The following is a 13,050-nucleotide window of genomic DNA, read 5'->3' as shown; positions in this document are numbered from 1 at the left end:
AATGCATGCATTGTTGGAACTAGCAGACATAAACCATAACTAAGTCTTAACAAGTGTTTGCGTTTTCATGTCATGTTGTGTTGTCTAGAATAACAGTTATGGAAATTGGCTTAAATGATCATGTTACAAATCGATGAAGTTCACAAAATTAAATATCAATGATGTATTGATTATATATTGACAAACATGTCGATCAAATATCCACCGCGCAAGGAGGATTCTTTAGGATCGTTGGTGGTGGGCAAGGTGGCAAGGGGTGGGTCATAGGAATTGTCAACGAAATTCCAAAGGTCATGGCCTTAGAGGAAGGGCTTGGTTTGATGAAGCCCCCAGAAGATAGTTTGATTCAAAAAGCGTGATGAAGGAAGCCGTATGTTGAAATATTAATGTTAAAGTTGTTGTATTAATATTGATCCATACACAAAAGTGTGAAATTTTTTATTTTTGTTTTTAAAAGGAGAGAAAGGAAGAGAGAAAATTAGATATGTTATTTTTTATTTTTTAATATTTTTTAAAATTAAAGATGCTAAAATCACCTGTAGGTGAGGTGTAAACCAAAAATAGCAAAATTTTGTTTTGTGAAATTACGTTATTGCCCTTAACCTTTTGTTGTGATAGAAGATTAAATAGTCTTTTCACCATCTTTTGGTTGACAAAGAGGGTTCTATTAATATGTACTTTAGATAAGGGCCAACTTTGTTTTATTTTATTTTAGGGTTGATCTCAGTTTACTACTCTAAAGTTTTGTGGTTTCCAACATTTGGTACATGAAGTTTTTTTCATCCCAGAGTCATACCTCAAGTGTTAATTTTGAAACAATCTCATATATTTGTTAAGCTGGTTGTTAAGTTAGTCGTTAACTGGTGACGTAGTGCCCATGTGGACAATGATTAAGCGCCACATGTCAATATGGGTCCATGTAGATATTAAAAAACTTTAAAAATTAAAAATGAAAAAAAAAAGGCCATAGGGATGTGGGCTTCTCCTTAGGTTTTTACAGATAACCTCTCTTTCTTCATTCTTTCTGGCATTCACTGTGTCGATTTCGAAGACGGAGAGGTGTAGCAACTGGGCTGAGTTGAGAACGGGAGAGGCGGAGCCGCGGTGACCGATTTGTCAGAGCTCGAGTCGAAGTGAGTCGGCAGATTTGAGAACGAGGTTGGAGATTATGGAGGAGAATCGGGTGACATGCCAATAATTGGACTTTGGTTCGAGAGACGTTGAGGCTTCGGTTCTTGCGAATTGCAAGAATGTCAAACAAGGCAGAGGTGGGAACAGGTAAGACGTTGCCACTGCCACCAACCCTAGCCCTAGATTCCTTTAACGACGTACTATGTGGCTCAACCCTAATGGGCCGCCCATTCTTCTCCTAAATTCGCTTAGCCCACCCACCGACATCCTCCCACATCCACAAGCTCGACCTCTTTGTGGCCATCGAGTCATTCCTCTCCTCCAGCCACTTCACCTCCCTTCCCTTCCAGTCCTTCACTGTCTTCGTCTTAAAGTCTCTTAGATGCCTTTTGTTGAAAACCTTCAGTTCAACAATTTGCCTACCCATCCACCATTAAAACCCTCAATCTGGACCTTCAGATCGACGACCTAGAATATGTTCAGATCCAACAACAGGGACGCAGTCGTTTCTGGTTTTGTGTTGTACAAGGAGCAAGGGAAAGGTCAAAAATGAGTGTAATAAGAGGAATATGCTTGGGAAGATGATACAATTAGCAATGACAAGGAAGATTTCTTTTTCAACTTTTTTAGTTTTTTAATTATTTAATTATTTAATATCTAAGTGGGCCACGTGGTGTTTAGTCATTTTCCATATGATGTGCCACATCATTAGTTACGGCTGACTTAACAGCCAGCTTAACGGATGTATGAGACTTTTCAAAAATTAAGAATTGAGGTGTGAAATCCCGTCCCCATATTTCACTGTTTAAAAATATGTATTCTATTATCGTATATTGCTACGACACATTTATATTTACGGCGTATAATTTTTTCGATAGTAAAAAAGCAAAAGCACCCTTAATGGACTAAACGGGATTCTACGAGGTTGTATTTCATCCTATCATATTTTTTTCAAGTGTCTTGACATATTTGGATAGTGCTAGCTGATACGAATGCACAGGTGCAAACGTAATGTAATTTGGAGTTAAACAAAGATTTTATGAACCTTTGAACATTGAGGGTATTTTAGTAATTTGACATTTGCAACACATGTTGCTTTTCGGGCCAATGGGAGTATGCCACATGGGACCCAGTGAGGAGTCCCTAATCTTTTGGAACTATTTCCATCTCATTTTCTCTCCTGGGACTCTTCTCTCCCACCTCACTTCGAGCTCTCTTTTTTGCATGTGAATACCACACCACCTCCACCTCCACCTCCTAAGTTTGTGTCGATTTGGTCAACCAAACCACTACCCACACTTCTCTATCGTCCCTAAGAACTTGATTATGACATTTATTCCCTGAAAATCCATGCATAAATACAATTCCTAGAATACGTATTGGAGTTGTGACTTTCATGTTAATTTCAAGACATCTTTGGTCACATTTGTCACTCCAAATAGGTAGAAATGTATTCTCCTCCTTCCTAGGTTCTTTTGCATATAAAGATCATTAAATTCGGTTAAGAAATGACAAAGTTATGAACGTTCAAAGTTTATCTAGTTTCCCGATGAACTTCCTCAGTTTTCAGCGACAAGTTGCCTTTCAAGCCATTTTCCAGCCACCTTTGGTCACTATTTGACTTCCAAATAGTATAAACATTTCTACTATTCTCTAGCTTCGTTTTGGTATATTATGGTTCGAATTTGGTTGAGAATCGAAGAAGATATGAGCATTTAAAAAAATACCCAGTTTCTAGCCAACTCTGCTGAATCCAGGTCGACTGACCTGCTACCCATTTGACCCGACCCAATTGCATAACCCAAATTGGAATATTACATGAAATATTCTATTGGCCTTAGGGGGATATTTTGTCGAGTTGACCATTGACTTTTTCGAGATTCAGCTCGGGACCTCTCTTAAAGTTTTTCAATGTCCCGAATCTATCTTTGACATTTGTTTAGTGAAATTCAAATGTTTTAACATAGTTTCGTAGTTGACTGACTTGTTGAGTGCCACTTGAAATTGTCATAGGCAAATATCTATTGAGTGCCATTGCTTTTTTGAGCTTTAGCTCGGGACCTCTGTTAAAGTTTTTCGATGTCCCGAATCTATCTTTGACATTTGTTTAGTGAAATTCAAATGTTTTAACATAGTTTCGTATTTGATTGACTTGTTGAGGACCACTTGAAATTGTCATGGGCAAATATTTGACTGTTGGATCCTGACCCAATTTTAATATGTTGTTCTAGAAGCATAATGAGGACCTTTGGAAATGACGGATTGGAAATCCGATATACGGATCTTCCGAATCAAGTTACATAGGGTTGTGGACCCCATCGTTGACTGTTGACCTAGAGTTAACTTTTGGTTAATGCGTTTCGAATCCTTCTAAATTGTCCTAAAGGATGTGTGCAACAAGAATTATGTGTTTTATCCATGGAATCCTGAAACAAGACTTGTGATTTGTTCTAGGCGACGAATATTTAGCCATCGATCTATTCTTATTAAATGTGATTTGACTTATGTATTGAAAATAATTGTGAAATGTGAGGGCTAATAGTGGACCATCAACCCATTGTCATGAGAATTTGTTGCTTCGATATTGTTTCATTTCTCGCTTTGTTGGTCCGTTCTAAATTTAGTGCTTGTGCTTTGTTTCAATCATCAAGCCTTTATCAATTGAGTAAATTGTGCGTTATTTGGTTTCTTTGAGCAATTGTCAGCTATGTTTCTTAGACTTCTGCTTGGTTCCATTAAGTGGTCCGGAGATGGGTTCTGTTGGGGTTCCGTTGAATGGTCCAGTTCCCTGCTCCGTCTAGATTTCGTTGAGTGTTCCAGAATCATATTCTGTTTTGGATTTTGTTGAGTTGTTCGAAATCCCTTGTATTTCACGATTCCGTTGAATGGTCCAAAATCGTATCCACTCAGATTTCGTTGAGTGGTCCAGAATCCCTTATACTCTGCGATTTTGTTGAGTGGTTTGAAATCCCGCTTTGTATTTTGGTTCTGTTGAATGGTCTGACACCCGATATTATTGGATTTTGTTGAGTGGTTCCAAATCGCATTCATTGACTTCATTGATTTGTGATACTTGAAATTGTAGGCTTCGGCCAAACTGTGTCTCTCTAACCCTGCATTTGGGTGTATTATATAAGTTATGGGTTGTAAACATTAGTATTAAAAAGGCCGATGGATGACTATGTGACTCCTTCGGGATTTATGTGATTTGAATATGATTTTACGAATGATGTTTATAAATTGTGATTGATGGATTATTCTTAATATTATCACATATGTCGAATTATTGTCACTCATATGAGTTTTGGGGCTTATCCGGATGTTGTTTGCCTGGTGCGCCATTCGCACGGTGTAGGGGGCGATTGTGCAGGTTTTAGTTGATACGAGGAGTTTTAGGGTAGCATTTAGAGGTCAGAAAGCTTGAAGTGTTAGGTTACCCTTATACTTTAGGGGTGGGCAAACGGGTCCTGGACCCATGGGTTGAGGCGGGTTAGGGGCGGGTCCAAATATTTGAGGACACGGGTCCCATGCCTATACCGTATCAAGACTCCAACTTTTTATTAAGTAAATCTCCACCGTCCATGCCCATTTTCCACACATATCACAAATCATAATTCACACAGGTCTCTCTCAATTTCTCGATCTCTCTCTCCATAATTCACACACCATCCACCGTTCGTTGTCGTCGTGAGTGGGAATTGCTTGTTGGTGGCTCGTAGTCAACTCCTTCCCTTAGCGCCTCTCAACTCGACTGGAATTTAGGTTTGCTTTTCTGCCTGGGTGGGAATTGCTTCTCTATAGGATTTTGTAGATGCAAAACTCTTTCTGGGTTTTATGCAAAATACTTTCTATGGGACATTTCCACGGTTGATTGGTCCAAAGCAACACTTTCTGGGTTTTTTGTGAATTGTTTTATGCCAAATGCTTTCTGGGGTCATTCAAATTTTGATCAATACCATAGTACACAAATCAGTACTAAATTTATTGTACTACATTACATCTCCACCTAAATTAACCACGAACCCCTCTCTCTAGATCTATTATTTTCTTTAACCATCATGATTGTTAGATTATTTTTTTTAAGAGAGATTAGGTTTTGGATATGAAACCCATCTAATTTTAAAGCTCAGTCAGATCGGTTCTATTCTGAAAGAAAAAAAAAAAAAACCAAAATAGACCCATGGACCCGTAGGAACCGGCCCATTTGAAACGAGCCGTATTAGGTCTGGATCCTGTTTTCAAATTTCTATTACCTGATCCGCCCCGCCCCGTTTTATTTTTAAACCGGTCCAGTTCGATCCCTCTCATTTTGGGCCTGACCTGTGCCTAGCTCTACTATACTTTTCCTTGTACAGATGTTGTGAATATTGTTAATTTTAGTTCTACTTCTTAGTTGTATTTCCTGGCATCTCCCTAAAGTCTATCGTCGCACGTCGATCTTGAACGTATGTCAAATTGAGGTGTGGCATGCAGGGTCGGCCTTGGCCTAGTGCCAGTAGGGCGACCGTCCACAGCCTCAAAAAATTGGGGCATCAAAATTATTAGGGTAGTGTATTCATATATGTTTCTGTAAGCGTCTAAATTAAAAAAAAAATTGGTTAATTCATCAAGTAGGTCAGCTAGAGGTGTTGGTTCCGTTATTCCTCAATACCAATGAGGGCCCATGTTCGAACTAGGGATGGGCAACAGTTATGACGGGCGGGTAACTGCGGTTATTTACCCATAACCGTTTATGTTTATACCCGTATAACCGTTTACCTATTAGGTAATTGCATAAATGGTTATACCCATATCCATAACCGTTTATAAACGGTTAACCATACCCATAACCGTGTACCCATTCAACCATAACCGTTTACCCATTTAACCATAACCATTTACTTGTTTTTGAACTTGTTTATCTTTTTTTTTTTTTTTTTTTTTTTACCCATTTACCCCTTTTTTCATCCGTCTACATGTTTTTTTGTTTTTTTTAACAACTTGAAAATCACAAAAGAAAAATTTGTCATAATTTTCGTTTTCTGACAATTAAACACCGTTATAGGTATATTTGAGCATGCATTTCCCTATTTTAATCATTTAAGTCCTCATACAATTCCAATAATTGAAATAATAGTTTACGAACAATATTTTTTTGCTACACCCAAGCAAGTCTTTAATTATAATCCATATGATTACAAAGTAAAGTTTCTAAAAATAGAAAGTAGTTATTATCTTGAATATTAGATGATTCAAAGCTCCAAAATATTTCAATGGATAACCACTATAACCGCCACCTCCAAGCTTTGGAAGATTGGTTAGTACTCCCTTATAAGCATTTTCAGAAGTTGAAACATGATTCGTAAACACACAATAACCATTTCATTCTCTGTTCCTAATAGCATCAATGGCAATTGAAACATGATTTAAGAAAACCATAAACCAATTCATTTCATTAGTCCAAAAACACAATAATCATGTGCGCAACGATTATTTTGTAAATGGATACCTGTTATAATCGTTATAACCATGGAAAATTCAAAGCTCCAAAATTTTACATATATTAAATTAAATGGGTAAATGGATGCCCGTTATAACCGCCGGTAATACCCATAACCGATGGATACCTGGTTATAACCATAGATAATACCCATAACCGCCCATTTAAATTTCACAGATAAACAGTTATACCCATAACCGTTTGTTCGTTTAAACGGTTACCCATAACCGTAATGTGAACTTTAAATATGTGGGTAACTGCGGTTACCCAAACCCATGGGTATTTTGCCCATCCCTAGTTCGAACTGTTATCAGTCCCTTTTTCTTTCTTTTTTTACTTATTTTTGTTTGATTGTGAATTTCTTTTATATACTTAATGTCAAAACTTGGTTACTTCTATAAGAGGGTTAACTAGAGGCGCCAGAAGTAAGAGGGTTAACTAGAGGCGCTGGTGCCGCTCTGTTTTGGTAATTATGAGGTCCCCGGTTTGAATCAATCTTACGCCATTTTCTTTCTATTTTTCATCAATTTTCGTTTGATTGTTAATTTTTTTTACCTTTGATTATAATTATTAAAATTTGGTTAATTCATTCAGAAGGTTAACTAGAGGCGCATATTTTTTATATCCATTCCAATTCAAATTTAACTTTCAACAAAATAATGTATGTGTCTTTACCAATTTAATTTGGCAAGCACAAAGATTATTCAGAAAATGAGCTCACTTTCACGCAGTTGCAAATATTTGAACTTTCACTTCTACCAAATCTACAAGGTTTTTGCTCAGAAAATTGCATTGTTAAAGTCTCGTGCTTAGACACTTTAGACGTCAAGTATTGCTTGATAGACTAGTATTTTTACCATATGACAATCTTCTTTTCTTTATGATCACTTTTACAATGTAACTTTGTTTTTCTATATATGACGAACTTATTATCCTACAAAGAAAAATACTTATTCAAATGATTGAAAATTCAAATACCTTAGAAAAAAATCACATGAAAAACATAATTTTCTTTTTTTTGTGTGTATTGTAGGTTTGTGGGCCCCATTTTTATTTTTGCCCAAGGCCTTTAAAATGTTTAGACCGGCCTTGGTGGCATGAGATATGAGTCTAAGATGAAAAAACTTATGTAACAAACGTTGAAAACTATGAAACTTTAAGAAAATAATTAACTCTTTATTTTAATTATTTTTGGTTACAGAATTTACTATAAGAAATTAATTTTGTAGAAATTATACCGCGTTACTATTAAGCTAGTCCACTCAGTGCGTCACTGTTAAGCTAAGCTAAGCTAGTCCCCCGATTAAACCCGACACCTCTATAAACCTCGCGGAGTGGAACACATGCCTCCAACTTTCTCTCTCTCGACTCGACCGATCCATAAGATCTCTCTGTAATCTCACGAAATGGCTGAGACCGCCGCCCCCGCCTCTGTCACATCGACCGTAGAACCCGCGGCGCCATCAGGAAATAAGTCCTCTCCCGAGGCTCCTACCACCGCTCCTCGGCCGGCGGAGAAGCCTGGGAAGCCGGAGACAAAACGATGGGCCGACGAAGAGGACGACCCTCCGGAGGAGCCCGAGAAGAAAGACGACGCTCCGGCGCCGTCTAATTCGGACCCGGAGGTAAACCTTGCCGAATTGAAGATTACCGAGAACAAGTTCCTCGACGACCCCGAAGACTCTAATATCAGTGCCGTAAGATCTCCCTTTCTCTCTCTCTGTATATATATATTTGAAATCTTCAATTCTTAGTGTCAATTAGGGTTTTTGACGCAAATTTAGTAGGGCTAAGATTATTTGTTGATTTTATTCATAATTGGGGATTGAATTTGACTTAGGTTACGGCCAGTGACACGCCGTACACGTCGGCGAGTAGTTTCGAGGATCTGAATCTGTCGCCGGATGTACTGAAGGGCTTGTATGTTGAGATGCAATTCAAAAAGCCGAGCAAAATCCAGGCAATCACTTTGCCAATGATTTTGACCCCGCCCTACAAAGATCTTATTGCTCAGGCGCATAATGGTTCGGGCAAAACCACTTGTTTCGTGCTTGGGATGCTCAGCCGTATCGATCCCAATATCAAAGCTCCTCAGGCGCTCTGCATTTGCCCCACCAGAGAGTTGGCCATTCAGGTCAAGTTTCGTTCTTTGCTTTGATTCTTGCTCCATTTTGTTTTTGTTTTTTTTTTTTGTTTTATTAATTTGAATGCAAAATATTGGGTAAATAATATGAAAGTTTACTTTGAAGATGTCGTTTTTTGTGTGCGTCCGTGTCCGTGTGTGTAGAAATTTAATAAAACTAAGCTTTTGAGAGCATGAGATTTGATGTTGTTAATTGAATGCGGCAGAATCTCGAGGTTCTTCAGAAGATGGGGAAGTATACGGGGATAACTGCAGAGTGTGCTATCCCAACAGATAGGACAAGTTCTACGTCGGCGCAATCCAGGCCACCAGTATCGGCACAAATTGTGATTGGAACTCCTGGTACGATTAAGAGATTAATGTCGACGAAAAAAATCGGTGTGAGCCGTGTCAAGATTCTTGTTTTCGACGAGGCTGATCACATGCTTGCTGAGGTAATTGTGTGCTTGTATATATGAGGAATTTTAAAAGTTCTCACCTTGGATTCTTTGCTGTTGTTGTTGTTCATTGTATGGGATTAAATGTTGAAAGAATGTCAACATAATTATTTGATAAGAAACAAAATGAGCCTCAGGGATGATATAGACCAAAGGTCGTTTTTTGATTGGCTGATGTGATATGAACAGAGTGGGATTTTAAGAGTCAAAATTGGTTGAGCATGAGTCCTCTGAGCATCCCTCACTGTGTTTCTCTTCGAGCATTAAGTGCTGTTGTACAATCTAGGGCATTATGTTGTCTTGGGATATGCAAAGATTTATTCTTTTTTAGCATGCATTGTTGATCTTGTTTGCAAAATGTTTTTCTGCAGGATGGCTTTAAAGATGATTCTTTGAGGATAATGAATGACATAAAGAGATATAGCTCTCACTGCCAGGTACGTTGAATAATGTTTAAATTTGTATTGCACCAAGATTTAACGTATGTCATTGTTTCTGTATGTTTCCTTCCATGATTTCGTCCAGTAACGTTATGTTTTTTTTTTTTTTTTTTTGAGGTTATGAAACAATTTTTGGAACTAGTTCTCATTTTATTCAACTACGTCAGGACTGTTAATGTTGTGGTTGGATCTCTTTAGTATTGATGATAAACGTTAGTGGTATTAGAAACAAAAGAATGGTTGTAGTGGCTGAATTTACCACTGTTTGAATGTTTGGGTGATTAAATTATTGGTTTATGTCTGTACTTTGTAGAATATTACCTTAAAATATAATTATTTGTATGGAGTGGGATTGACTGCCTTCTTATGTAACATTTGCTTCAGGTGCTTTTGTTTTCTGCTACATTTAATGAAAAAGTCACGAACTTTGTTTCAAAAGTGATCAAAGGTGGTGGTAACCAACTCTTTGTAAAGAAAGAAGAGCTATCTTTGGAGGCTGTAAAGCAGTACAAGGTGTACTGTCCTGATGAATTGGCAAAGATTGACGTCATCAAAAGTAAAATATTTGAACTGGGAGAGAAATTGGGGCAGAGAATTATATTTGTACGGACAAAAAATAGTGCAAGAATGTTACATCAGCAACTTGTACAAGATGGTTATGCAGTTACTACTATTCAAGGTGCCCTCAATGCTGAAGATAGAGACAAAATAGTCAAGGAGTTCAAAGATGGTTTAACCCAAGTTCTTATATCAACTGATCTACTCGCTCGAGGATTTGATCAACAGCAGGTGCCCTCACTTTCCCTCTATTCTTTTCCCCCCTTTACATGCCTTACAAGAGTTACATGCTGACTTGATACCTTTTTTGTAGATTAATTGTGTTGTCAATTATGACCTTCCAATCAAATATAGAGAGGGCCCCAGGACACGTGATCCTCCCGAACCTGATTATGAGGTGTACTTGCATAGAATTGGAAGGGCGGGACGTTTTGGTCGCAAGGGTAAGTTCTCGTTCTGAAATCTTTCTTTTGGTGTGATTTTTCCCCATATATATTTTGGCTCTTTCCATGTACTAATATAGTTGTCAGTTTGGTTTATGTGCTACTTGGGCCAGATTTTTTTCAAGTACATTTTCCCTTGAAATGTGCTGGGATCATGTATGCTGTACATCCGCACATTTAAGCAGATTCATAATAGCTATTTTATGGATCGGTTTGGTTTATGTGCTACTTGGGCCAGATTTGGCTGTGTAGAGTTACAATACCGGTACAGGTCATGTTCTGAAGCATTAGTTTCAATCCTATGCCTTACATTACTTTACTGGCTTTAGAAAGCTTTATGCAACACTTCTACAAAACACTAGTGGTCCCCAGAATTTCTTTAGAAGAGCTACCCCTATCCAGTCCATCCCGTTCGCTTCATCATGCTTCAATGAAGAGAAGGAAAAAAACATAGCTATTACCCTATATTAATTGAGCTAGTATACAGATATTACAGTGCTATGTCGATTTGGAGCTGAAATGAAAAGGTTGTCTAAGGGTGTGTATAAGTTATTGTGCAGGGGCCGTGTTTAACTTGATTTGCGGTGATTGGGATGAATCGACCATGTCAAAGATTGAGCAGTATTTTAACTCTCCAGTAACAGAGGTAACAATCTTGCGCCGCATCATACTTTAGTTTTTGATTTGAAGATGCAAGCACCTCATCCTACTTTAACATTGAAATGCTCATGGAAAACTGAGTCGTGGCTCTCGATATTTTGACAAAAAAGTTCAAACCTTTCTAGTCTGTTCTTTCTGTACCGAACCTTGACGTTGTGGTCTCAATACATTATTGGAGATAAACCATAAACTATATAAATGTGATAATTTTCGCATTATCTTATTGATTTTCTTGCCCCTTCATTTACAGGTTGAAAACACCGAAGAAGCTTTCGAAGGCGCTCTGAAAGCAGCTGGCTTACTGTAATGTAATGGGCCTACGCAGGAATTAGAACCACCAGTTTTGGGAAAAGGAAAGAGGCAAAAGCGTTGTAGCGGAGAGCATATCTTACGAAGAATTTTGTTATTTATTTGATTTTCTTTCTGGACCTCCGGAGATGCTTGATGGGTTCGTTTTATAGTGTCTGTAAATTCACTATTATTTCATTGCAAAATATTCTCTCATTCTTGTTAGTTTGTGCCATGTTTGTATGAAGTGATTGTGATAAATCATTTGGTGAGTTTGGTGCTTGAACCAATTTGTTTGATACGTTTCTAGTGGAGTTTCGTCGTCAATGAAACGCCAAAATTTTCGATCGATCTCTACATATCAAAATGAAGTAATGAAGAAACTCGATATCAATGAAAGCTCGTATGTTACAAAACCTTGTCGTCTAGGTTTGGCATTGGAAACCTTAATATTGCCGCAATGCCAGTCTCAGCCAGCACCATACTAGACACAGGCTTTGCAAAAGACATGAATGCCTACCCTCCCGCCTCTTTCACTGACTTCACCAGCCCTCCATGCTTATGCCTTGTCGCAACCTCCTCGCTCTCAAACACCTCATCTGTGATCAACAGTGTCTCAATGGCCATCAACACGTGTGCGATTCCACGTTCTTGGCATCGTAACACACTCTATCCGAGTTACTCGATACCATGTCCGAAAAATCCTTACAAGCGCTGATCTCCATTACCGTCTTGGTGTCCCGGATCAAGTTCATCACCACATTCTCATGCAAAACCTCACAGAAATGTTGCCATTGCCCGTATTATCAACTCGAAGTGTTGCCACAACCCCCGTATTTTGTCATGTCGCATATCCTTAGCCATTTTCAACTATGGTCCTATTCTTCCTCTCTGCATCACCATTTGTTGAGGAGAATAAGCCACAGTGTTGTCTTTCAAGTCCCAAATCCTCACAAAAGTTTTGAAACTCCAATAAAGTGTACTCTTCACCTCTGTCACTTCTCTACTAAATGCCTCTCTATGTTGCTTTCCTGCTACACATCCTTCACAAACTACATTTGATTTTCTTAGTTCAGTTAAGCTATGCACCATTTCCTCATCTGCTAGAATCTGCAAACTTTGGAAATTCAAATGATCAAACATCTTGTGCCATTCCCAAACATCTTATTCAATTGTAACCTTCAATGCTGTTGGACTCATAGCCTTTATAATGAGAGGAAAACATCTATTTCCACTCATTTTCACAGTAGTCACATGATACTCAAGTTCTATGTCTTCAGATATTGCAACCCTGTCATCTCCAAAAAGCAGAAAATAACCATGTTGAATCATTTGTCAACACTCAACAAGTTCTCATCTACTCTTGGAACTAGCATCACATCTTTGATGTGCCTAGTACCATTCTTAGTCTCAATTACCAATGTCCCTTCGCAATAGCTTGCACAATACGTCTATTTTCCATTTTCCATTT

General features: G+C 38.2%; 1 protein-coding gene across 1 annotated transcript; it reads left to right on the top strand.

Moving 5' to 3' along the window:
* Positions 1-8,001: 8,001 nt before the first annotated feature.
* On the top strand, positions 8,002-11,865 carry LOC103939162 (DEAD-box ATP-dependent RNA helicase 38). Its single transcript, XM_009349220.3, has 8 exons — positions 8,002-8,307; positions 8,451-8,744; positions 8,960-9,187; positions 9,562-9,627; positions 10,015-10,419; positions 10,502-10,631; positions 11,192-11,277; positions 11,542-11,865. The coding sequence occupies exons 1-8, from the start codon at positions 8,017-8,019 to the stop codon at positions 11,596-11,598; spliced, it is 1,557 nt and encodes a 518-aa protein (XP_009347495.2). The 5' UTR covers positions 8,002-8,016; the 3' UTR covers positions 11,599-11,865.
* Positions 11,866-13,050: the final 1,185 nt, after the last annotated feature.

Source organism: the organism of the source record quoted next, unplaced genomic scaffold (assembly GCF_019419815.1).
Source record: "Pyrus x bretschneideri cultivar Hongxiangsu unplaced genomic scaffold, Pyrus_bretschneideri_v1 Contig30, whole genome shotgun sequence".
Taxonomy (NCBI): Eukaryota; Viridiplantae; Streptophyta; class Magnoliopsida; order Rosales; family Rosaceae; genus Pyrus; species Pyrus x bretschneideri.
This window is presented reverse-complemented; position numbering and strand designations above follow the sequence as displayed.